This window comes from Marmota flaviventris, chromosome 10 (genome assembly GCF_047511675.1).
Source record: "Marmota flaviventris isolate mMarFla1 chromosome 10, mMarFla1.hap1, whole genome shotgun sequence".
Classification (NCBI taxonomy): Eukaryota; Metazoa; Chordata; class Mammalia; order Rodentia; family Sciuridae; genus Marmota; species Marmota flaviventris.
In genome coordinates this window covers 13,795,990-13,822,593 of record NC_092507.1, presented here as the reverse complement: position 1 = coordinate 13,822,593, position 26,604 = coordinate 13,795,990, and the positions used below count along the sequence as shown (strand labels likewise).

The 26,604-nt window shown below is 52.7% G+C and overlaps 1 protein-coding gene across 2 annotated transcripts in view; it reads left to right on the top strand.

Moving 5' to 3' along the window:
• Positions 1-25,312, top strand: part of Capzb (capping actin protein of muscle Z-line subunit beta) — a 114,553-nt gene extending 89,241 nt beyond the window's left edge. The window contains exons 5-10 of one of the 2 annotated variants that reach the window (XM_071617416.1): positions 7,051-7,192; positions 7,692-7,808; positions 20,063-20,128; positions 20,801-20,877; positions 22,170-22,282; positions 24,811-24,949. In XM_071617416.1, the coding sequence (XP_071473517.1) occupies positions 7,051-7,192; positions 7,692-7,808; positions 20,063-20,128; positions 20,801-20,877; positions 22,170-22,272 (505 nt within the window). In that variant the 3' untranslated portion in view covers positions 22,273-22,282; positions 24,811-24,949. Of the gene's footprint in view, positions 1-7,050; positions 7,193-7,691; positions 7,809-20,062; positions 20,129-20,800; positions 20,878-22,169; positions 22,283-24,810 lie in introns of both variants that reach the window. The other variant, XM_027951954.3, reaches the window with a different exon arrangement.
• The last annotated feature ends 1,292 nt before the right edge of the window (positions 25,313-26,604 follow it).

Here is a 26,604-nt window from a genome sequence, read left to right as displayed (position 1 = left end):
TGAAAATAGACGGGCACCAAGGCCAGCACTTCTTGGTCACCTCCCTCCTGTCTCAGGGAGCTCGTTTCCTGGGTGCAGCCCTTGCTCGGGCGCCTGCACAGCCAGCATAGGAAGAGAGCCCTCCGTCCAGCCGTTTGTCATCGTGGCCTTCTGCTGGTAGTCGGTGGCCAGGCCTCAGATGCCTCTCCAAGCAACTTGGAGGTTTTTCCCTTATGTTGTAAGGGTGTTTAAGATGATCAGAAGAAGCAACTGCTGCTGTAGCCGGAGGCTGGGAAGGCACCAAAAGGTACTGTCTGAGCCAGAACCTCAGCCCGCAGTGGGTGGCACTGTCTGGGTTTTGTTCTCCCTCTCTGCTATGAAATTGGTCCTCAAGCCTGGGAGTTGTGCCTGTTTGACCCTGTCCTCACCATGTCCACAGTGAAAAGTCCTCCATGACCACTTATCACGGGTCTTGCTCCTGCTGTTTGTTTAGGGAAATCTCAGAAACAGAAGAGACCACATCCATGACCCAAGGACATGGATAGAAAATGGGGCAATCTCATGGGATCTCCCAGCTTTAGACCTCTTGAGAGCTGGGACTGTGAGCTTGGCACCGGAAGACAGAGGGTTCCACTTGTGTGGATTTTACTGACAGTTTTAGTCTGGACTCTTGGCTGGCATTTCAGGTAGCCCACCTCATCTGTTCCCTGAGGCAGCCTGGCAGCCCCTGAATCCTGTCAACTTGAAGGAAGTGCGGAGGACTGATCCACGCTGCCTGGACGTGGCTGTATTCTTCTTTGTCTTGACTCCTCCCTGCACCTCTGTTCCTGAGCCCCATAGCCTGCGAGAAAGGTGGCCCGGCTAGGGTGACAGCAGATATGGACAGAAGACAAGTAGAAACGGTGGAGCCAGGTCTGTGAGAATGATGTGGAATGGACCTGCGTGGAGAGTGATCTGGGGTCCAGTCCACCAAGTCCTTAAGTTGGGATGGGAGACAAGTCCCTGGGGAAACGTGGGGAAACGTTCCAGGCTCGGCGTGTCGCGTAGGCCGGCTGTGGCTGCAGGAATGCTGTCTGGGCCGCGTCCGAGGAGCAGCAGCACCCCCGCCAGCCAGGTGCTGGTGCGCGAGCTTCAGGTGTGAGGGCGGTCCTTGCCTTCTGTCACCCTGGAGGTGCTGAGGAGGGAGAAACCAGAGTAGGCACTCACTGTCCTGGCTCACGAGGGGTGACAAAAGAGTAGGAAGGTGACAAAAGTAGTAGAAAAGAGAACTCTTGGGGTTTTTATAAGCCATCTTTAGATATCTGAAGAAACCTTTGAGGAAAGGGCGTCAAGTAGTTTTGTGTGGCTCTAGAAGACAGAAGGTAGAAGTTGTCATTCAAGCCCAGAGAGAACTATTTGAGCTGTTCAGAACAAATGTTTGCCTTAGCAATGTGACGAACTCCCCATCGCTGGAGGTGAGTGAGCAGAGCTCTGACAGAGGCTTGATTAAGATGTTTAGAACCTGCCTGTGGCGCTCAGGGTCTGCTCATATGGCCCCTGGTGCAGCCACAGAGCTTGGTGGGACTCTCTGACCAGCTCCTTGATTTTATAGATGAGAAAACACGAATCAGCCCTTGTACTTACCTCTTGCTGTGTTTCATAAAGCTGATCCCAGAGGAGACCCCTGTCCAGCATCTGCAGAACTTACCTCCCATGTCCCCCCCTTGTCTAGGTCTGTGGGCCTCTGCAGGCAGCCTAGATGTCAGGCTGGCGGTCCAAGTCTACAGAGCCTCCTGGCCTGAGCCCAGCCTGTGATGGTGGCCCAGCCAGGTAACAGCTGAAAGGTTGCGTCTGGGTGAACCCCAGAACTGTGGGGTTGGGTTCTAGGCCAGTGCTCTAACGTCCTTCCCAGCACGTCTGTCCCTTTGGTTGTCTTGTGGCGGCTCTAGCATTGCACTTACTACCTGCCAGGAGCCTTTTTATGCAAACCTGGAATCCAGCCTGTAAGTACCCCAGGAGGCAGCTTAGGGAGGAGTGGAGGCCAGCTTCCAGGCCCACTCCAGGCCCATCCATCCGACGCATTTGCAGCCTGGCGTCGGCCAGGTCTGCGGATTGGCTGATCCCTGATACAGCTCAGGTTCCCAAAATGAGTTTCCATCCAAGGTCTCCACGCTCCTCGGCTGCGAGCACTCCATAAAGCTTTTGGGGCCAAAATATTTTCTTCTTGCTTTTATGAAGTAGGTAATTTAAGTGTGAGGTATTATGTTTTGCTTTTCCCTCCATTCCCCACAAGTCCTGTGCGGGAAGAGTTATGGGCATGGACTCTCTATAACATTTGACTGTGGCGTTAATCAACTAGAAGAGCGATTTTTAGGGGAAAATGACCCAGTCCTCTGTTGTTCTTATTGACACGTCAAGCTCTTAGCTGTTGCAGGGCCAGGGATCTGGGGATGGTGGAGAGTGAACCCAGCCCAGTGCCTAGCAAGGTCTTGCCTTGTGCCCCCAGCCCATCTGGACAGAGGAGCCCCCTGGTGACCTGCTCTTTGGGGGCTTGTGAAACCTAGTTGTAATCATCGTCACAGTATTTTCAAGTGGTGGGACTTAGAGCTGCAACCCCAAGTGGCTGGTCTCCTTCATCCCAGCTCCTGAATCCTCTGCCAGTCCCTTGCCTTAGCCGATGTCCATCTTTGCTGGGGAGGTCTTGGGAGTCACCAGGACTCTGTGGAACTAATGAAGCTCGGTTGGTGGAGTTCACTTTCTGTGGACAGCAGCAGCGGGTGGCTCTGCATTCCACTTCCAGTTGTGCCCGGCTTGCGCTGTCCTTCACCACTTGGGGTTTTCCTGGAACTGTCTGAGGCCCCCCACAGTCTGCTCCAGTCCAAGGTGACTTTTCCGAGGTCTTGTGAGATTGTGCTGGTCGTCCTGCTCACGGCGAGGAGGTCCTTTGAGAAGGTCCTTCGCCCTGGACTCCAGCCCTGAGCTCTCTGACGTGCCACCAGGAAGGGAGGCCGAGAGCAGCCCCACTTTCATCTTGGGCCTCCACGTCAAGCAGACGTCTTCATGCCACCCACTTGAGCAGAGACCCCACTGCTGGAACTCTGGGCTGTCCCCGCAGGCCTGCTCTGCTGAGCTGGGTAGTCTGCCCAGGGCTGTGGGGAGCTGGGGATCCAGAATTACCCACCCAGGGCAGAGCCACACGGCCTGCTCCGTGCCCGGCCACATCGGATCCCTCATTCCCGTTGAAAGGCCCCAGAGCAGGTCGCTGGCAGTGGCAGAGCCACCTTGTGGAAATAGCATGTTAGCATTTAAACAGTATTAATGCTGTTTGACTCATTAAAGACACAAAGGCCAGAAAAGTGTCTCCGTGTGTGCGCTGTTAGTTCTGGCGAGCGACTCCTCAGATGGCTTCATGTGGTTTCAGACAACATTTTAGCACATTCTTGAAATACCCACAAAAGCCTTTATGTAAAAACTCATAAATGTGAACCACATAAAAATTATTTTTTTCCTTGTTTCATGTCATTGTGATCAAAGTACAGTAGGTAAGAATAAATCTTCAAAACCTTGTTGAGGTCCCTCTTTAATTAATGCTTCACGCGCAGAGTAGAACCATAAACTGTGCAACGGGGGACGTCTGTGCCCTGCAGACACCCCACCCCGCCCCGCCACGCAAGGAGCCGCCCGGACAGTTCTCGCCAGAGAGGCTGGTGTGGCCCTTTCTGATCCCTCTGTCCTCACTGCTTTGTCTTAGAACATCACGTTGAGACTTGTGGCCGCTGGAGTCCCTGCAGGTCCCTTTTGGTACATGCACAGGTCCATTCCTGAATTGTTGAGATGTTCGGGCCATAGCTGAGCGGGCTAGGTCCTGGCACGCCTGCCACCCCCACAGAGCGCGCCCGATGCACTCAGGGAGGGTGCGCCTTCAAAGGCAGCGGCTAGCAGCGTCGCCTCCACCTCCGCTGCCATCAGTTCTGTATTAAAAGTCAGATGTGCTGTAACGAGGATCCTGCCGTGGATACTGTCCCAGCTGTTGCTCACGCAGCTCTGTGGGAAAGCACTAGTGATGAGGTGCCAGGTGAAGAAGGCCGAGCTTGACACGGTGCCGTGGCCGTGCGGATGTCATGGAAAGATTAGGCCATGGACAATGACTGGAAGGGACTGTGGAAAAACCAGGTTTATGGGCTTGTTGATTTACGGTATTGCGGGTTAATTTTTAAATTAAATTTTATAATGTGCTTGTAAAAAGTATTTTGGGGGATGGATAGTAACCCACAGGCGGTCACAGTTGGGCTTGCGTGTCACCTCCTTCATCTCTGGCATTTGGAAACGAGACCTGGTCTCTGCGGCCCACAGGGAAGCGGAGGTTGCCGGAGAGAAGCTGCCCAGCGCGGGAGCCGGGCCACAGGCTGGGGTGTTGGAGTGGAAGTGGCCAGTTCCACCTTATCAAATATTAATGCTGCTGTTTCATTTTTTTCTGGAAGAAAGCAGAACACTGAGGGATGGGCGGAGGGGACAACCTTAGGCCACCTGGTGCTTTTTAACTGGTCACCAGATGATGTGAACAGGGCTGTCAAGCCACCAGGGTTCCTCCTAGTTCCCTTCAAGGGCAGCCCGACCCTGCCACTCCCCAGTCCCCAGCACACAGAGGAGCGGCCCTCCCTGAAAGCAGACCTGGTGGGGAAACTGTTAGAACCAGGCCACTTGTCACCAACAGGAAGGTTCCCAGAAGGCTCCCTCCTCCAGCCTCTTGAGTTGTTAACTTCTGACCCAGGAGAGTCACCAGAACGCAGGGGAACAAGCCAGAAGGATCCTAGCACATGCTGCCCGAGCACTGCAGAACTTCTTGTCCAACAGAGCTCCGTCTAGAGCAATCTCCACATGACCCAGGAGCATTCCAGAGTGGCCTCGTGTGTGCCCATTGCAGAGCTGGTCCCAAGGAGGATGGCTCCACAGAGGGAGAGGGGACCTCAGCCCTGAACCACAGCACTTCTCTGCTTGATTCACCCACTGGGGAAGGGGAGTTGGAGAGAGATTAGGAACATTTGTGTTCCAGAGCAGGGTCCCTGTGCGCCGGTGTCCCAGGCTTTGTCCCTGCATGCTGTACTTCTCCCAGCCCACACTGTCTGAGGCCTCCTCCGCGGCGCAGCTAGCACTGAGCTCTGTGTCTGGCACCTCGAGGTACACCCAGTGGGTGCTCACTGAGGGGACAGGCCTGCTCTCTTCCACCCATGCCAGTGGGAGGCAGGCCAAGAATATGACCACGTGACCCCACGCAGGAAGTGGGATGAAGAAGTAGTGACAGGATGTGGTCCTGCAAAAGAAGGCTGGCCTCTGTCCTGAGGGACTCCAGAAGGGAGGGGCAGGTTGCCCCCCTGGGCAGGAGGTTGCGTGGGCACTCACAGGTCAGCGAGGCGCCCTGTTGTGTGAGCATGTGCAGGAGGTTCCCGCCTGGGTGGAGCGGCTGCTCCCTTGGTCTGATCTGCATCTATTGTGTGCTGACCTGTAGAAGAAACATTGTAGTTAGAAATAGTTTTACACTTAGGTAAAATTGCAAACAGTGTAATGGGCCCTTGGTGTCTGCAGTGGTTTGGTTCCAGGACACCCTCACCCCACCCCACGGAGTGCTCATATGCTCGTGTCCCTCATGTAAAAGTCCATACATCTCAGTACAGATGCAATTTTTCTTTTTTTGAATATTTTCAATCCAAAATTGGTTGAGTCCAAGGATGGGGAAGCTGTAGCTATGGAGGGCGACACACCAGAGCTCTGCACACCTCCACCGCTGCGCTCTGCACGCTGGCACTTGCCACATGCGTTTCTTTATTGTAGAACAGCTGAGTCGGGGTGTAATTCACAGATGCGTGTTCATTTTGGGTACTTTTCTTTTAACGTCAGAAACAACAGTGATTATTTGTCGGTTATCTACTTTCCTTTATTGTTTTGATTTCTTCTCTCAACAGTTCTGTAAGTAGATGTTTTCCCCATGGTCCAAGTTCACATAGCTGCTCCCCAGTCGCCCTCAGCAGGTCATTGCTTGCTGAGCACCCCACAGCTTTGGGCTGTGTCTTGTGCCTGCTATACACCTGCGGCCAGCCTGTGGGCTGCCGGGCCTGAGGTCCCGTGGTGGTGCCACCCCTGCTGGCCTGCTCCCCAAGATGCCTGCTCTACTGTTCTCTCAGGGCTTCTGTGGTCCCACAGGCCCTGGGATTTCTGGTAAAAAGACCCGTGATTCTGACTTCTCAGGACAGAGCTGTTGGCTGCAGAGCTTGCAGTCGCATGGCAGCTGGTTCCGCCCTCCAGATCTCTCCTCAGGGAGCTCCTCAGCCACAGCAGTGGACGTGGGCCCTAGGGCTTGGGATCCTGGCTCATTAGCTGTCCTCCCGGCCTTTTCTTTCCCTCTTCCCTTTGGTCATAATTAGGGACTTCCCATATTGACTTGGAGCTGAGGAGGAAGCTCTTGTCCTGAATTTAGCCTTCGATTCTGGTTGGGGTTTTGTAGCAAGTTGTTTTAAAAGAACTGACAGGAGAGCCTGGGGTTTGGCTCAGTGCTAGAGCACTTGCCTGGCACGTGCCAAGGCCCTGGGTTCAATTCCTAGCAGTCATGCCAAAAAAAAAAAAAACCACCACTACCACCAATAGGAGCCTTGGCCTGCCTGGCTGTGGAGGCAGGGGTGGCTGTGTTTTCCCATTTTCCTTCTCAGAGAGCCTTCCCATCGAATATCAGACAGAGTCATCTGCAGTAAGCAGCAGTGGCTTCCATTGATGGTCTACTGTGATGACCCCTTTATCTGGGCAGAATCTGAAGCCCAGAGACGTTTAGTAAGATTAACAAAGACAGAGCTCAAAATCAAGTTCATCTTTATGACTCCTAAACCCTTGCTCTTTCTGTTACCCCATTAAGGATGCAGCACCCTCTTCTAACTAAAGGATGATCAAGATACATCCAAGGATGGGCCCTGGAAGCATTACAGGGAGGGTCCTTAATCCCAGACAGTTGTCTAAGTGTGTCCTTGCCAGGTGACAGCCCAGGACTCAGGCTGATGATCTGTAACTCAACCTGGCCTCTCATGGGCACACGGCTGTCTCTTGCAGGTATTTTGAAGGCGGTGTCTCATCTGTCTACCTCTGGGATCTGGATCACGGCTTTGCTGGAGTGATCCTCATAAAGAAGGCTGGAGATGGATCCAAGAAGATCAAGGGCTGCTGGGACTCCATCCATGTGGTAGAAGTGCAGGTACAGCCTCCCCAGCAGCTGGCAGCCAGGGCCTCAGCACAGGTGCCACTGCCGGCAGTACAGCCCCGTTGTCCAGCAGGTGTTCCCCTGAGGGGCCTGCTGTGATCCATAACAGTGCCCGGACGGCATTTAGTCAAGATTGCAGTGGTCATTGAAGATAAAGACCCTGAAAGGACCTACTATGTGAGACTGTAGGTCCTGCCCTTCAAAAGCCATTTGGGATTTTTTTTTAATATATTTTTTAGTTTTAGGTGGACACAATATCTTTATTTTCTTTTATGTGGTGCTGAGGATCGAACCCAGTGCCTCATGCATGCCAGGCGAGCGCGCTACCACTTGAGCCACATCCGAGCCCACCACTTGGGATTTTTAAGGAGGGTAGTGCTGCAGTGGTGACTCAGAAAGTGGCACATTAGGGTGACCCTGAATTCAGGGGCCACTTGAGGCCCTCCTCAGCTTGGTTTGCACCCCAGTTCTGATCTCTGTCTCATCCCCCCAGGAGAAGTCCAGTGGCCGCACTGCCCATTACAAGTTGACCTCCACGGTGATGCTGTGGCTGCAAACCAACAAATCCGGCTCGGGCACCATGAATCTCGGAGGCAGCCTCACCAGACAGGTAGAGTTCTGTTGGCAACCTCTTGCTGTGTCCACGGTGGCCAGCCTCAGAGCTGACCTTCTGCGGGACAGGCAAGCAGTTCTCACTTGGGTTGGGCGGATTTGACCAGCTGTAAATGCTCGTCAGTTTGCAGATCAGCGCTCAGAGCTACATGCACCGCACACTCCTGCCCTTTCCCAGCTGGCTCCCTGCTAGTAGGACAAGGCTCAGCCATGGTTTCTTCTCACTTACCAGGGTCACCTCACCCTGTGCTCCAGGCACATGTTGTGCTCTGAGAGGGGGTACACTGCTCCACTTGGCATCCCTGTGGCCAAAACTGGCCACCAAGTCAGGTCACCTCAGCCCTGAGTCACTCCTCAGCAGCCCAGGGTCTCCGCATCTCGCTGTTCAGCCCAGTCTGAGGACCAGCATCAGTGTCATTGAACAGCTTGTTAGAAATGCAGGAATCTGGGCTGGGGCTGGGGCTGGGGCTCAGTGGCAGAGCGCTTGTCTGGCATGAATGAGCCACTGGGCTCAATTCTCAGCACCACATATAAACAAATGAATAAAATCAAGGTCCATCGATGTCTTAAAAAAAAAAAAAAGAAATGTAGAAATCATGGGCCTCATCTATACCTAATCACCTCAGGATCTGGCATTTTAACAAAATTCTCCAGGGAATTCTTTATAAGCAATAAATTTGAGAAATGCCTCTTGTCCATTTCTCTCATCTCTTTTCTTTGGGTATCACTAGCAACCAGGCCCCAGCCTGTGTCTAAGGTGAGCTTGGAGCCTGGACTACAAGGCCCCGCCTGTCCCTCACACCGGCTGCTCTCAGTGTCAGCATCAGACACTGCTGGAAGAATCTAAGTGGGTTAAGACTCTACGTCCATTCGAAGGGAAATTCCATTCTAACTCCTTGACACCTTCAGGAGCCTTCCATGTCTGTCCCGAGAGAGGACTTCACCTGGGCCCATGTAGTGCAGCAGGAAGCTTTGTGTAAAGGGGAAAGAGAAGGCCCATGGGGAGCACAGCTTGGCTCAGACAGGTCAGGACTGGCAGAAGCACAGCAGCCTGGAGGGCTTCTGGAGGGAGCCTGCTGCTTCTCCCCTCCCATTCTGGAGCTCCTGACTTTTCAGTGTGAGGATCCCCTCAGCATCAGGAAATTTTCTATCCATAAGAAAACTATCCTTGGGGCTGGGAATGTGGCCCAGTGGCAGAGCACGTGCCTAGCACCCCACATACACAAAAGATAATTAGATTTTTAATAAGTTTGGGGGCGGGCAATACTAGGGATTGAATCCAGGGTGCTCTACTACTGAGCTAGGTCCCCATCCCCTTTTTATTATTATTCTAATTAGTTACACATGACAGTAAAATGCATTTTGACACATCATACAAAAATTCTTCTGGTTGTACATAATGTAGAATCACATTGGTCATGTAGTCATATATGTACTTAGTTTAATAATGTCTACTTCATTCTGCTATCCTTTCCACCCCCATACCCCCTCCTCCTCCTGTACTCCCATCTGCGTAATCCAAAGTACCTCTATCCCCACCCCCTTATTGTGAAATAGCATCTGCATATTAGAGAAGACATTCAGTCTTTGGTTTGGGGACATTGGCTTATTTTACTTAGCATAATATTCCCAGCTCCATCCATTTACCTTCAAATGTCATAATTTCATTCTTCTTTAAGGTTGAGTAATATTCCTTATTATTTTGAGATGAGGTTTCTGTATGAGTTGCCCAGTCTGGCCGCAAACTTACAATCCTCCTGCCTTAGTCTTCCAAGTTGCTGGAAATACAGTTATGTACCACTTATTTTTTCCCTTATTTTTTATTGGTTTATTATAATTTTACATAATGGGGGCTTTTTGTTACATACCCATACATGTTTACAATATAGCAGTGTAATTTGGCCAATATCATTTCTCAATATTTCTCCCTCCCTCCCCTTCTATCCCCTTCCCCCGCCCCCACTTTCTTCCTCTATTGGTCTCCCTTTGATTTTAATAAGATCCCCCTCCCCCCACACACCTCTTTTCTTTTCTTCTCTAGCTTCCACATAGGAGAGAAAACATGACCCTTGACCTTCTGAATTTGGCTTATTTTGCTTTACGTAATGTTCTCAAATTCCATCCATTTTCCTGCAAGTGACATAATTTCATTCTTCTTTATGGATGGAATAAAAACTGACTGTGTATATATATCACACTTTATTTACCCATTTATTGGTGGACCCCTAGGCTGGTTGCATAATTTGGCTGTTGTGACTTGTGCTGCTGTAAACATGGTTGTGCTTGTTGTCACTGTGTATGAAGAATTTAATTCTTTAGGATAAATACCAAGAGTGGGGTAGCTGGGTCATAAAGTGGGTCCATGCCTAGTCTTCTGAGGAACCTCCGTCTGGATTTCCATAGTGGTTGTTCTGATCTACAGTCCCACCAACAGTGTAAAGGTGCTCCTTTTTCTCCACATTCTCTCCAGCATTTATTATTGTTTGTATTCCTGATGGCTGCCATCCTGACTGGAGTGAGATGAAATCTCAGTGTAGTTTTGATTTGCATTTCCCTGATCGCTAAGGATGTTAAACTTTTTAAAATATATTTATTGCCATTTGTATTTCTTCTTTGGAAAAGTGGTTAGTTCATTGTGTTCATTGGGTTGGTTTTTCTGCTGTGAAGTTTTAGTTTTTTATATATTCTGGGTATTAATTCTGTCCAAACAGTAGCTAACAAAAGTTTTCAGCCTTGGTTTTGGGGGATTGGCTTTGATGCCATCCTGTTTATGAACTCTTGGCATTATATCCTGAGCTTTGGGGGTCCTTGCCTCTCTGCTGGAGTGTTCACCCTGCGTTTTCTTCTTAGGGGGTTGCATAGTTTCTGCTCTGATTGCGAGATCTCTGCTCTATTTTGAGCTGACTTTTGTGCAGGGTGAGAGGTAAGGGTCTGCTCTCCTTCCTCTATGTTTGGGAACCAGTTGTCCCGGCCCCATTTGCTTTAAAGGCTGTCTTTCCTCCAGTGTATGTTTCGGGCACCTCTGTCAAGGATCGGAAGACTGTAGATGGATGTGTTTGCTTCTGTGTCCTGTTCTGTTCCCTTGGTCTGGTGTCTGTTTCACACACTGCCGCGTTGCTGTAGCTCTGTAGTACAGTTTGAAGTCAGGTTGTGATGCCTCCAGCATTGCTTTTTTGGCTTAGAATTGCCTTGGCTATTCTGATCTTTTATTCTTCCAAATGAATTTTAGGACTGTTTTTTCTAGTTCTGTGAAGAATGTCATTGGTGTTTTGATGTGGATTTTATCTAATCTATATATTGCTTTTGGGCGTATGGCCATTTTAACAATATTGATTTTGCCTGTTCATGAACTTGTGAGGTCTTTCCTTCCATCTTCTTGTACCTTCTTTGATTTTCTTTCTGCAGTGTAGTGTTGTATGTTTCCATTATAGAGGTGTTTCACTTCCTTGGTTAATAGATTTATTCCTAGGTTTTATTTGTTTTTGTTTTGAGGGTTTTGTGAATGAGATTGTTCTCCTGGTTTCTTTCTCTGCAGATTTATTATTGGCGTATAGTAACGGATACGTTGATTTTGTTCCCTGCTGCTTTGCGTTATTAGCTCTAGCAGACTTCTGGTGGGGTTCTTTGGATCTTCTAGGTAGAGGATCATGTCATCTATAAACAGTGATACTTTGACGACTTCCTTTCCTGTTTTTATCCCTTTTATTTCCTTCTCTTGCCTAGGTGCTCTGGCTAGAATTACTAGAACTGTATTAAATAGGAGTGGTGAGGGTGGACAGCCTCATCTTGTTTCAGATGTTAGAGGAAATGCTTTCAATTTTTCTCCATGCATTATGACACTGACTTTGTTTTGTACGTGGCCTTCAGGATGTTGAGGGAGGTTCCTTTTTCCCTAGTTTCTTCAGTGTTTTAATCATGCATGGGTGCTAAATTTTTTTGAAGGCTTTCTCTGCATTTATTGAGATGACCAAGTGATTTTTGTCCTTAATTCTAATTATGTGATGAACTTCATTTGTTGATTTGCATATGTTAAACCATCCTTGCATCCCTGGATAAAACCAACTTGGTTGTAATATACAAACTTCTTAACATGTTGTTGAATACAATTTGTTAATATTTATTAAGGATTTTCTCATCTAAGTTCATCGGGGATATTGGCTGTAGTTTTCTTTCCTAGATGTATCCTTATCTGGTTTTGGTATCAGTGCGATACCAACTGATGGCTCTTGATAGAAAAAAAATATGGCAGAAAGGGTCAGTTTAGTAAATCTTATAAGCAAATTTGTATTCTGGGATGGGGTTATGGCTCAGTGGTAGAGTGCTTGCCTAGCATATGTGAGCACTGGGTTCAATTCTCAGCACCACATATAAATAAATAAAAAATAAAGGTCCATTGACAACTAAAAAAATTTGTATTTTACTAGTGACAACAGCTTCATTGTGCTTTTAAAAAGCAATGGCAGTGTAGAAGCTGGCCGGCACTCCCAAGGCTGCACATGGCCCTCAGACCACCTGTGGGCTTCATGCAACCCCCGCCACACACTCACACCCCCACACCCCCGCTGTGTCAGGGTCTTTGCTATGTTAGGGAACCAGAAGCCAGAGGGAGCTTGGGAGCTTGGGATATCCTGGTCTGGCCTCTGGGCAGGGCTGTCCCCACCCGGTCCCAGCAGGAAGCACTGGTGTGCTCTGGGGTGGAGTCCATCTTGCTGCATGGAAACAGACCTTTCCCTTCCAGGAGCCACTGACTGGCAAAGCCAGTAGAACCCCCAGGGAGCCAGCTCCAGCACAGCCTGCCTGCCTACCCCGCCACTTGGGGAGTGGGTGGGAAACCCTAAATCTGTATCCGGAGACTGCTTCCTGCATCACTTACCGCTCTGAACCGTTTATAATTCCACCCGGTATACAGTGACCTGGACAAATATTTAATCCTCAGCCTTCCTAATAGTCTCAGTCAGAGCTGTCAGCCCATGGCCAGCGTCTGGTTCCGGCCTGCCTTGTGCAGGGGCTCGTGCCAAGCCACACGGGCCTGATGAGTGGCTGTCCTCGGCACACCTGGGCGGGGCCACAGGCCTTGTTTGCATTGCCTTTTGCTCTTGGGGCTTAATGAGGAAATGATGCTTCTGTCATCATTCTTACAGCCAATCCCATAATTCATCTGGGTGCAGCAAAGCTGGGGCTCCTTTCCAGTGTAAGTAACTATGAAAGGGGGGAGGGGAGCAGTGAGGTAGACAAATCTAAGTTAATGATGTGCAGCTTCTGAGCAAGCAGGGAAAATAAGAGGTGAGGGGTTTAGCTACAAGTCCCGGATGAACCCTGGAAAAATGTCTGCAGTTGCTGTGGATGCGAGATGAGGGGTTCCAGGAAAGTTGAGCAAATCAGTCATTCATAGTAAACATGCGCGGTTGTGCAGGCTGACTCTGGTTAGACTGTAAGCAAGGTAGAGTTATCCTTCCCATTTAACAGATGAGGAAACTGAGGCTCGAGCTGCTAAATAGCTTGCCTGCCATGGCTTGACCAGTAGTAGGCAGAGAGAGGATTTGAACCCAGATTGGTCTGACAAAAAAAATCCATCTGTGCTGCTTTCTACCACACCACACTCTTGCTGTCAGTCTGCCCCCCGCCCCCCGCCTGCCATCATTAGTTGCTAAGTAAACACTCAGATGGAAGCATGCTGAGCAGTGAGCTCAGTGTGGGCAGGACACTGTCCTCTGGGCTTCTGAGAAACCAGTTGACCCCAGGAGGTGCGCTTGCTGCTGGAGGGAGTGAGGAGGGAGGGGGTTAGCATGAACAGATCTGCGTTTTCAGGCCGTGGCCCTGCCAGTTGACATGGAGGCCAGGTTGACAGGAGAGGGTGATGGCTGGACTGGGCGCCCCCCAGGGGGCTGGAGGAGATGAGCCTGTGGCAAGGAGGTCAGTGAAGAGGTGGGTGGCAGCTGGAGCCAGTGATTAGGCCACGGAAGGAAGGGGGTCAAGGAGGAGCCTCAGGATGGGAGGTGTTTGGGAGCAGAGCCGTCAGGGCCAGGTGACCCCCAGGGTGTGAGCAGTGGGGTTGAGGGGACTTCCTCATTCCAGCACCGCACAGTCCTCAGTGACCAGGCTGGGCCCCGTCCTCCTCAGCAGCATCCCACGCTCAGCCCCCATCAGAGAGAGGGAGGCCCTGTGTTTGGGGAGCTGCCTCACCAGGACGTTGGTGCTGGGCGAGGGCCTACAAGCCGTCCTGGTCATCCGTCAGAAGCACCCCAGAGTACGGCCAAGCAGTGTCCCCATCCTCCTGTCACACTCCTCCCCCAGCAGCAGCGGCAGCAGCAACCTGTCCCGGGCCCTTGCCTGTAGTGTGACCAGGCACTCCCAGCCCTGTCTGCAGCTTTCCCATTAGATGGCTTATGGGGCGCAGGTGAATGAACTGAGAGCCACCCTCAGTGGTGCCTGTCACTGTGATGAATGGCAGCTCATTTCCCAGCTGGCCAGGACACTCCGAGTGGGAGCTTGTGCCCAACCCACCGGCACAGTGGCCTTTCGTTACCTCCACCAGAGACATCTCAGGGACATCGGTTAGAAAGTGCTTTGGCAAGTCCCCGCAGCTGTGGGCTGTCAGGGAATGTGAGCTACAGGCCTCGTGGAGGCTCGTTACGGCCTCCTGGAGCCCTACTGCCAGGGCCCGGGGGCGCATGTGAGGGCAGGTGGGCAGAAGGAGCCCCTTGGCAGGCTTCCAGAGGCCCCAGCAGGAAGTCGTGGAGCAGGTAAAAAAAGTGTTGGCTACAACAACAACAAAAAAATTTTTTTAAGTGGGGGCGGCTGGGGTTGTGTCGGTGGCAGAGCACTTGCCTGGCATGCATGAGGCCCTGGAGTCGATCCCCAGCACCACATAAAAATAAATAAAGATGCAATGTCCATCTACAACTGAAAAAAAAAATAAGACAGTGTGGGGTGCCAGGTACCAACGTGGTGAGCAGGAAGCTGCACTGAGGGACCCATGTGACGGCAGAGACGTGGGAAGGAGGCAGGCTGAGTCTCTGGAAAGAGATCCACAGTCGCCCATCTGGGGAAGGGCCTGCAGATGTTCAGTTGATATTTTTTTCAGATGGTAAATATTTAGACACAGAGGTGGGATGTTCTGTCAGATGGGGCGACCAGGTTGGGCGTGTGCAAGCAGCAGCCCTAACATGTCTTTGGGACAGTAAAACCCAGCTGTGGCACTTGTCTCTAGAGCCCAGCAGGAAAGCCCTCCCAGACTTGGGCTGGTGGTTAAGCCAGGCGTGTGGTTTCATAAGGGGGACAAAGCTCCAGTCCTTCCTTCCAGCTGGAGGGAGCCCACGGTGAGCCAGGCCAAGCTCAGGGCAGGTCTGGGAGCTCGGGCTTGCCGGGGTGCGGCTGCAGCAGCTCCTGTGTTCATGAGGTCACCTGGGTGGTGACACTCTAGCAGGGGGGCTTCTGAGACTGGTTGGGCATTTGTCCAGTGGCCTGGGTGGGCTGACCCAGCCCCAGGCTTCCTCCCTGCACCCTTCCCTGACTGGAGGACAGGGCGGGAGTGGATGAGGTGGGGAGAGTGGATGAGGTGGAATTTCTGAGCCCAGCTTGTGGTTTGCTCTCAGCTCTTCTGGTAAAGAATGTAGATTAAATGGCAGCAGAGGGGTCTCTGGGAAGGTAACGGGCTTGGGAATCATCCAGACTTGCGTTCAGGGCCTCACCCTGTGCTTTCGAGCCATGTGACCGGATAAACCACTTCACCTCTCTGAAATGCAGGGTTTTCACTGTAGAGTTGGCGATTCTACTTTGAAAGCTCTTACCATGTCAACACATTTTCTACTCAATAAAGAGCAGCTCTTACTGCTGCTGCCACCAGTCTTCTAGAATATGTGTAGTTTAGACTCTAGGTTTTCCTACACTGGGCAGTCCTGGCCTCCAACCAGTCTCGTGCCCACAGCACAGCTTGGCAACCAGGAGGACACCAAGGGCCAGAGGGTCGGGGTAAAGCTTTGTTCTGACGGGCCCTAGAGCTGCCACTCCGCAGGCTCGACTCTGTTTTCTGTGGTGGCTCATCGTGTGAGGTGAAGGCGAGGAGGTCAGAGCCTAGACAGCCAAGGCCCCTGCTCTGCGCACTTGTCCCAGGGGCCTCCTGGCCTGATGGCAGCCGCTGGGACTGAGGGGAGCTGGCTTCTTGCAGGCTCTGCCTCCGAGTGTGCTGGTGAAAGGTGCCTTGCGACAGAAAAAGACTGTCCCCCCTTTCCAGGAGAACAGCTATCATGGTCCGAGTGCTTGCCTGTTTCATCTCCATCTCAGGCCACGGAGCAGAGGGGAGGGTCTGGTTGGGGTTAGGCAGCCTGGCTCTTGACTCCAGACTCAGTTGGAACCACCTTGTGGAACATCTGCGAGGCCACAGCACATAAAAATGTTTGCCTTCTGGCAACCACTTTTATAAGGATGTAATAATGTGTGCATTACAAAAATAGGTCTGTTTGTGGTGGTCAGCACTGCCAGCAAGCCAACCCTGGCCAGGTGTGGAGGGGCGTCAACGGGGTGGCAAGGGGGCCATGGAAAGAAGTCTGTGTGCCAGGTCCCGGCCCCACTGCACACCAACCCGCCGCCCTCCCCTCCCCCAGGCCTCAGGCTCAGGTTCCCAACCTAAGTTTAAGGGCCCCTCTTGTGTTCCTGGGGAGTGTATCTGTCCCCCAGCCCAAGCCTTATATTTCCTTTGATTGTCCAGTGGTTTCAACTTTTGTCAGAAGGTCGCTCTTGAATCTGAAGCACAAAGATGGGAACCAAGAGTCTGAGTTGCTGGCGTGACTGGACTTACCTGGTGATGAGCTCTTGGCCCTCTCCTTGGACTGCTGGTTCTCATTTAAAATGGGGCCTTCAGGCTGGGCTTAGTGGTGCAGGAAGATCGCAAGTTCAAGATCAGCCTCATCCTCCAAACTAGACCCTGTCTCAAAACAAAAGGGGGGCTAGGGATGTAGCCATTGGAGAACACCCCTGGTTCAGTCCCCAGTACTCCTACACACACACACACACACACACACACACTGGGGCCTTCAGTGGCTCAAAGCCCTCACCCTTTCCCTGAGGGGCAGGGAGAACAGGAATCTGCCCTCTGTGTAGAGCTCTGGGGCAGGAGAAAGATGAATTTGCTGGAAGGACAAAGTTCATTTGGATCAGTCCCCTGCAGGCTGCTCCTGAATGGAGCAGCCCCGGATCTGGGCAGTGTAACCATTTCCATGTGGAGAGAGCAAGCGCGCATCCAAAAAGTCCTGTTAGAAACGGGTGGAAGGACACCCTCCTTCCTCCCGAGTGAGCTCCCAGCTCCTGTTCAACAGAACACCCACCAGTTGTCCTGGCAACAGGCTTTTTCTGAGAGAAGATGATCCAACAAACGAGGCTGCCCAGGTGGAGTGTGTATCAGACCTGAGGCCAAGTGGGGGCCCGTGTCGCCTTCAAGTTCCCCTGCACTCACACCGCCCCAGTCTTAGGGGCCCTTTGCAGTCTCCCAGGATCAAGACCCCAGGATCACTCACCAAAGAGTGCCCTGGACGGTTTGGAGCCCAGCAAGGCTGGGAAGCTGATCATCCTAGCGTTCCCCTCCCTCTTTGTCGTTTAACCGGCCTCGGCAGCCGTCCTCCAGAACCAGCCTCTTTGTTCTGTAGAGATTCCATGGCGAAATTTTGGGAGGGCCCTGCCAGGCCACGGGGTCCAGACTGTCACTCAGTAAACTGGGTCCTTCTCTGATAGCATCCTGCTGAGTGAGCACCCCATTTCTCCTCTTAAACCACTCAGCTTTTAAGTGGATGAACTCTGTCCGAGGCTCTCTTAAAAGCCAGTGCCTGCTGGCTGCAGTGACACATCTGTCACCACTACTCAAAAGGCTGATGCTGGAGGATCACAAGTTCATGAGCAGCATAGCGACACCTCATCTTGGGAAAAAGAATACTAAAATTAAAAAAAAAAAAAAAAAGTTTGTATCTGGATCAGTTTCTAAGCCACATCCTCATCCCTTTTTGTTTTTTTATTTTGAGACAGGGTCTCAACTAAGTTACTGAGCCTGGCTTCGAGCTTGCAATCCCCCTGTCTCAGCCTCTCGCTGCATTTACAGATGGACAGGAAGATTGCAAGTTCAAGATCAGCCTCAGCCTCTGAACTAGACCCTGTCTCAAAACAAAAGGGGGGCTAGGGATGTAGCCATTGGAGAACACTCCTGATTCAGTCCCCAGTACTCCACACACACACACACACACACACACACACACAATGGGGCCTTCAGTGGCATATATACACAGTGGAATATTACCACCACCTTGCCCTCCCATCCCTCAGGTCTTGTAGAGTAGTCAGGTCAGCACTGCCATCCCCTAGTGTCCCTGCTCCTCTGGGAGCAAGTACACCATCAGCAAGGACTGCTGTGAGGGCTGTCGGGTTTATGTGTCCTTAAAGCCTGATATCTGAAGTGCCCGGTTCTTGGCTACCCTCGGCTCACCTGTCTGCTTTTCGGCCCTGCTTACCTGGCTCTGTTCTGCCTTCCCAGCCTGCGGTCACTAACCCTGATGAAGACAGGCAGGAGCAGGTGGGACACATAGTCGTGGACCCCTGAGCACACCGTCCCACCCCATGCCCACCCCTTCCTGTCCTCGGGAGGTGCCGGCCTTGGCTTTGCTCTGTGGCCGTCCTGACTTTTCTTTCCATTTCTTAATTAATTTACTCCAGCTCTCAGATTGTTTTCAGCTGGGTGCAGTGGCACACACCTGTAATCCCAGCAGCTCGGGAGGCTGAGGCAGTAGAACTCTCTCAGAGTTCAAAGCCAGCCTGGGCAACTTAGCAAGACCTTCCGTAATAACATATAAAAAGGTTGGGAATATGGCTGAGTGGCTAAGCCCCTCTAAGTGTCAGTCCCAGGAATAAAAAAAAAAAAAAAATTTTTTTTAATTTTAACAGTGTGTCCTTATCTTCATTCTAGTGACGTTGAACATTTATATAATTATCCCTTTGCTCAGCAAGGCATAAAGCATAAGACAGGCAAATCAGACAAGTGAGGCTGGCCACAGGGAAACCCACAGTTGGTGGCCAGGTGCTCCGGTCAGGTTGGCCTGTTGTCATCCCCCACCCCCAGCACTTGGTGTTGCTTACTGGTGAGCAGCAGCTTGTGCCTGTACCTGTTAGTAATAGTTTAGAGACAGATAAGAGTGAGCCTCTTGGGCTGGGGATGTGGCTCAAGTGGTAGCGCACTCGCCTGGCATGCGTGCGGCCCGGGTTCGATCCTCAGCACCACATACAAACAAAGATGTGCCCGCCGAAAACTAAAAAATAAATATTAAAAAATTCTCTCTCAAAAAAAAAGAGTGAGCCTCTCCAAGTGACCCTGGATGAGCCAGTACCTGGCAAGGGTGGTCCCCCTTGCCCTCCCTCTCCCTGCTGTGGCGTGGGAGGTATCTGCCCCTCCCAAGGCAGCAAAAAATGTTCTCCTGAAATATCATGTCAGTTTTGCTGGCTGGGCTATTGATGACCCGAAATTTCAATCGTTTTGTATAGAAATGTGCCCTTATATAGCAGCACAGTTCAGTAGATGAATGGATTTAAAAAATGTGGCATATATACACAGTGGAATATTACTCAGCAATAAAAGAGAATAAAATGGCATTTGCAGGTAAATGGATGGCGTTGGAGAAGATAATGCTATGTTAGCCAATCCCCCAAAAAACAAATGCTGAATGTTTCTCTGATATAAGGTGACTGACTCATAATGGAGTAGGGAGGGGGAGCATGGGAGGAATAGACGAACTCTAGATAGGGCAGAGGGGTGGGAGGGGGCAGGAGGTTAACAATGATGGTGAGATATGATGCACATCATCCAAAGTACATGTATGAAGACACGAATTGGTGTGAACGTACTTTATATACAACCAGAGGTATAAAAAACTGTGCTCTGGGGGCTGGGTTGTGGCTCAGCAGTAGAGCGCTCGCCTGGCATATGCGGGATCCTGGGTTCGATCTTCAGCACCACATAAAAATAAATAAGTGAAATAAAGGTATTGTGTCCAACTTCAACTAAAAAATAAATATTAAAAAAACTGTGTAATATGAATAGTAATTCATTCCACTGTCATTTATTTTTTAAAAAAATCAATTAAAAAGGGGGGCCCTTACACCTGTGGCTGGCTCCACAGAGCTACCAGCGGGGACTGTGGGCCCTTTGCGAGCCCTCAGAGTTGGGCTTTCTTGGAGCCCCTGCCCTCTCTGATTTGCAGGAATGCTTCTGTCTTTCAGATGGAGAAGGATGAAACTGTGAGCGACTGCTCCCCGCACATAGCCAATATTGGGCGCCTGGTGGAGGTGAGTGGGCCTCTGGCTCCAGGACTCTGGTGGGTTCCCTCGTGCTCACCAGGAGTGGGCTGGTGCCTCTCTCTGGAGAGAATCCTCCACTCTGTCCCGAACTCCGCCACTTCCTGCCGCCCCGCCTGAGGTTTTCAGAGCCTTGTGATTTGGATGCGAGCTCTGGGAGGACTTGCTCTGTCCTTGGCTCTAGGAAGCGCCCAGTCCTGTCTCTGCAGTGAACTGGGTGTGAACAGAGACCTGGGCTCAGGAAGGAAACAGGCCTGGAACTCTGGCGGCCTTGGAGCAGCTTCCATTGTGGCCGCCTTGGCCTCTCCTGTCACCAAGTTGTTTGAAGAGGGGGAAGTGCTCTCCAGTTTCATTGAATTGTTCACAGAAGTGGTGGCCAGGCTGAGGGGTGGTGATGTGGTTTCAACGGCTCCCAGTCATGGTCAGAGTTGGCCGCCAGCCCTAGGATGGGCTTCCTCCAGGACAGGACTGCAAGGCCAGAGCACAAGTCATTGGTGGGGTCTTGGCAGCCAGAGTGGGCTCCCTGTGCTGGTGCGGTGGTGCGCCGCCCCCCTGTGGCCATAATGGGGACTGCAGGCTGAGCCGTTGGCAGGTGGGCGTAGGCCTCAGGCGTCCTTCCTAACTGCTGGCCATGCTGGCTCCCCTCTCTCCCCCCCTCCTCAGGACATGGAAAACAAAATCAGAAGTACACTGAACGAGATCTACTTTGGAAAAACAAAGGACATCGTCAATGGGCTGAGGTAATGTGCCTAAAAGTACAAGTTTTGGAACCAAAAGACACGGGTTTGAGTCCTAGGTCTGCCAGCTGGGCTGGGGATAGAGCTCAGTTGGTGGAGTGCTTCCTCAATGAAAGCCCCAGGTCTACTAGTGAGTAGCCATGCCATGGGGGGCCTTCTCTTCCTTTACCCCCTATAAGATGGGGCAAAAGTACCTCCCTCTGGGATTGCTGTGCTTGTTCCAGAGGGCACTGCACCCTGGGTACTTTGCACACACACTGACTCTTGGTTCTCGCCTCCACCGTTTTGTTTCTGGACTCACCTTCCTTAACAGCCTTCGGTGCCCTCATCCCTGGAGCCGGGCTCCTCTGAGTGTCTGGCCCATCTAGAGCATGTCCAGGCCCTTGGGTGCTGGAGCCTGAGAGAGCTTCAGCAGCCACACCCCAGGACACGGGAGGGAGTGCTGGCGGTCGCCTCTGGCTGACCCTGGCCCCTGGCTGCAGAGCATGGCATTTGGATAGAGCCCCTCCAGCCTGCACAGGACCCTGGCTGCTCTGTGCCCTGCCAGGCCCTGAGCTGTTCCCACCCATCTCACACCCTGAGTTGTGCCATGTCAGCCAAGCAGAGGCCGGCAAGCTCTCTGGAGACTCGGGGTTCACGGTGGTCTGGGCAGGAGACAGATCCCAGCTGGTGCAGGGGCAGCCATGGAAGAGGGAGCTTCTCCAGACCCCGTCAGCCTGAGCTGTGTGACCTTCCACACACTGCTCAGCACCTCCCAGTCAGGGAGGCAGGGTGCAGGGTGCTCGTGGGGTCAGATGAAGTCTGTGATGGATTCTGCAGCCAGCTCCAGGGGTGGCTGGAGGGTGGCCTTGATGGAGCCCTCAGCCCCTTTCCCTGCCCAGACCTCACAACCCCCCCAGAGGCCAGCTGCCCAGCCTTATGAATTTATCTGGGGAGCACATTTAAGTTGTCTGCAGTTTTAAAAAGAGGAGGAGTCCCCTTTGGGCCCTCACCTTTCCTTCCTGGCCTGTAGCAGGTAGAGCCCAGTGGTCCTGGGGGTCAGACACTACAGCTGATCCTGGCCAAAAGACCGAGAAGCGGACTCCCCAGGTCACGGCTGCGAAACGAGAAGTGGCGCAGTTGGTGTTGTGGGGTGGTTGGTGTGAGCCCCGAGAACCAGGACCACTGCCCGGGTAGACCCGCAGTGGGGACTCCCGCGGCCCCTCCTGTCCCTGCGTTTCCCTGGCTGTTACACCGTGTTCTGCGTTGCTGTGCTCTCGCCCCCTGGCTTCACCCTCTCTGAACACTCTCTGTAGATCTCTTGATGCTCTCCCCGACAACCACAAGTTTAAACAGTTGCAGAGGGAGCTTTCTCAAGTGCTGACCCAGCGCCAGGTCTACATCCAGCCTGATAACTAAGCCAATCCAGGTACCCTGCCTGAAAGGCGTGAGACCCCCACTAAACAGGACTCACCAACCCGCCAACACCCGCCGTCCAGCTGCTGCGCACCCCTTTAAACCACCACTAACCTCCGAGTCCGCTCATGGCCGTGAGCAGCCACATTAACGTGCAGCCTCAGCCCCACGTAACCCGGACACGTGTGATGTGCGTGGCGTGTGTGCACTGTACTCTGGGCGGAGGCCAGGTGTCGGGGAGAGGTGTGATTTGGTTTTTTGCTCCTAAAGAAGCCCAGTCCGGTGACTAGCAGGCCCCTTGTGTGTGCCTGTCCCACCAGCTCAAAGCAGGAGTCTGTGCCCTCTTCTGTCACCTCATGCAGTGTCTCTGGCTCTGTCACCTCACCTCGTGCAGTGGGTGTGCAGCAGGTCCTCCCTTTTCCTTTCCCAGGACCAAGATAAGCCCCAGTCTTAGTGGCACATGGACCTGGAAAGGGTGGCCTCCCTCCCAGTCCCTGTGATCACTTGCCATCCTGGCTACCGCGGGAGCCCCTGGGCACCAGTGCCTGTGGTACCTGGGGTGTCTGGGGTGCCTGGCAGTGTGGCCTCCGCCCTAGCGAGCCAAGGCTATCCTCAGCATTGCGCTGTTGGAAAGGAAAATGGTCTTGTTGGTTAATGGCCAGGAACCACGATGTGTGACAGCAGCCAGCACCCTAGAGAGCGGGGGCGGGGAGGCTGCCTCTAGAAACTAGAAATAAGAGCAGGGGGCTGCGGAGCCCACTTGGTCCAGGGCTGGACACCGAAAGCCTGGCCCAGAAGAGGCACAGGGCTGCCAGCGGGGCTGGCCAGGGCGTGTGCGTGCCAGAGGGGCTGCCCTCCTGCGCTGAGGCCGTGGGCACTGGCTTGAGGTTCATGGTGGCCACAGCTCCAGCCTCAGCTGGGGCCTTCGGGTGGCCTGCTGTGCTCCCAGGAAGCCTTCCATGAGGGGCACCACCCAGTGCCCTTCCCTGGCCACCCACTGCTGGCCTCCTGGCACAAAAAACCTGGTGGGTGGTGGGCACCGGGCACCTGACTGCCCAGAGTGCGTCCTCCTGCTGAATGCTCTGCCTAGGTGACTTTCCCCAGCTCTGCCTGTGAGATGAGCCCCTGCTCTTGGTGCCTCTCGCGTTCTGACTTGCCGTCTCCCACCTGATCCTCCTCTGTGGGGTGGGGCTGGCTAGACTCAGCTCGGGCCTGGCGCGCTCAGCTCCTCCTCCCCAGAAGAGCCGGCCACGCCAGGCCCAGGAGCCCTGCACTGCTGCTTGGCCTCCTTGCCCTCCCACCCCCGCCCTCTGTCCCCGTCCCTGCTGTGAGCTGAGGAAGCTCTTGGTACCAGCTGAGCTTTGGAGACCAGGGCCTGCTGGGGTGGTGCCCTGCCCTGCCCCTGGCTGTGGCAGATCCCGAGGCAGTCCACGGCGACGGGCAGCATCAACCAAACACCAGCGTTTCTCATGGGGACTTTTTTCAGCTGTGTGCAGATGGCTTCTCTTACCAACGCCCCTTCCTGAGGACTCTTTGATTTTCTAGGGTTCGGTAGCCAGAACTCGGGCCGGGGTGCTGTGGCCTCCCGGCCCTGCTCCACCTGGCTACCCCTTCTCAGCACACTCCCTCCCCACTCTGTCACGGTGGGTGGCCTGCAGCAAGACCCTGGCTGAGCACACTCTCCCGCGCTCGCTTCCTCCTGTCCCCACCGCTTCTAAACTGTCACACGGTTGTTAATAATTAGTGAGTTAGTTACTAATGTTGGGCAAATTTGACCAAGTGATCACCCAGGGAATCGCTGCGGGGGGGCATTTCTTGGAGCTCAGTTTCCTTGTGTGTAAATGAGGGTTAATAATGGTGAAGACTCCAAGATGCGTGTGAGGATCCAATGACATGCAGTGTATGAGCAGCACTTTGTGAATCGTAAATGTCTAAATCCCTGTTTCTAGCTTTGCTGAAGTTTCCCCACAGATCCAGGATTGACAGTGGGGGGCCCAGGGCACCCTCTCCCCACCTCCTGGAGCTTGGGTGAGGGCTTTTCTGGGCCGTTAACAGCCGCAGTGCCTCCCAGCAGAAGCCAGAAGCCAGAAGCCCTGCCTTTGCCGTGTGCCCTGATGTGACCGCAGCACACACAGACGAGGGTCCCTGGACACCTGTGGGTGCTGCTGCGCCCTGACTTGCCAGGGGAGCATCCAGCCTCCTGCAGGGCTGGAGTGGAGAAGGGGGAGGCGCTGTAGAGGGCCTCGTGGCCCCTGGCCTGAGTCCGCCTCCTGGGGCCGCGGGTCTGAAGCCAAGAGTCTTCACCACATGGTGCTTGGAAGCCGCCTGGTTCCAGAAGGTGTTGCAGACTGGGGTTCTGGTTGCTAGGGCCAGGTCACCCATGGCCCGGGGCAGCGGTGACCTGCCTGTGCAGGTCTCTGGGGCCCAGCAAGGAAAGGGGGTGCAGGTCCCGCAGCTCTGCCCGCTCCGCGCCCTCCAGGCCTGGTCCCTTCCGCATCCTCCTCCCATTCCACCGCTCACAGCACCTTTCCTCCCTTGCAGGTCTGTGCAGACTTTTGCAGACAAATCAAAACAAGAAGCTCTTAAGAACGACCTGGTGGAGGCGTTGAAGAGAAAGCAGCAGTGCTAAACCTCCGCTTTGGCTAACCGGACACGCCATGCACTCGTTAGATTCCTTTCTTAGAAAACTCGTTTTCTGCTCCCTTTCCTTGTCCCCTCCCTCCCCAGCAGGTCACATAACACCTTGCATCATCGACCGCACAGCGCCATCTCTCCCTGAGAATAAAGCCCAATAAACACCCTCCTCTGGCTCCGAGGCCTGCTTCCCACCACATTTTGCTATCGAAACTCTCGATATTTCCATAGAGACCTGTGTTTTCTGTTCACCTGGGCCCCGTCCCCCCCCATTTATAGGCATAAAATACACTGTCTGTCGGCCACCCCTCCCACCTTTTTTGTTACATTGGTGTAAAAAATGTAAAACAAAAAAATTTTATGAAATAACTGTGGTGTGTGAAAGATAGAAGAAAAACTGGAAATCTGATTCCATGTGTGTTTGGGAGTTGCTTGGGGCTGGGGGTCGGGGGACAGGGCCGGCTCTGGGAGGAGGGGGAGGCGGCCTTGCGTCCTGCGCAGATCTGCCCCTGTCCTGCAGAGACCACGGTGTGGGTGGGGTGACCGTCCTGCTCTTCTGGCCAGGTGCTCTTCTGTCAATTTTTATGGAATGCAAAAGGAGTTTTTTGTTTTATTTTGTTTTTTTTGTAAAGCTTAAACAAACAAAAAAATCTACATCTTATACTTGAGCCTCCATACTTAAAAAAAAAAAAAGGAAAAAAAGAACAAAAAAATAAAAAAGAAACTGGGACGCAGTTCACACTGGCCTTGTTGTGTTTTTTCATCTGCGGACTCCTGTGGAGACCTGGCGCCTGTGGGGGCAGAGGTGGCGAGCACAGTGGGGACTCACACCGGAGCACTCCTGCCCCACCCCAGATCAGCCCTCAGCGTCCTGCCTTCTTGGGAACACAGCAGCTACAGGCAGCCAGCAAGCCCCTACTATGCGCAGGCGACTCAGCCGTGCGAGTCACACTGTGGGGGAAATGCCCCTTTTGCAGATTCAAAGAAATAGACTGTAAAAGTTGAGGGCTCTCCCCTCAAAACCCCGCAGCGCTTCAGAACCCGGCTCTCTCCTCTGCGCTGCCTTCCACCCAGTGCCCTGTCACCTACCTTCCTGGGCTTTGAGGCCACTTGATCCTCGCCGCCCCTCATCCAATAAACCCTATTCAGGGCCTGTAGTCCTCAGTCTCGCTAGCTTGACTTAGCTTGTTTTTTTATTATTATTATTATTATTATTATTATTATTTATTCTTTTGGTTCTGAGCACTGAACCCAGGAGCACTTCACCACTAAGCTATCCTCAGCCCATTTTTCTTTTTTGGGACAGCGTCTGAGTTGCCCTCCTGCCTCAGCCTCCCGAGTCACTGGTTACAGGTGTGCGCCTCTCACCCGGCTGCTAGGTTTTTAGCTTTTTTCACAGCAGCGGGAAAAAAATGAGTAACTGTGAGATGATGAATCCCAAAATGTGTTCTATGTATACCTCAAGTACCTTAAGTGTGCACAATGGCTTCCAGGCCTGGGCTGGGACTCTCCAGCGAGCCATTTCCTCCTGTGTCCAGTAGGGGGCGGCAGCCTCCCGGGGTCGTATTGACACAGTGCCTGGCACAGACGAGGCGCTGGATAAATGGGTCTTCTTGTTTATCAGGTGTGCAACCTTGTGACCAGACATTCGAAACCCAGAAATTGTGACGTATGACAGGACTGATCTTGCTCTGCCTTCTG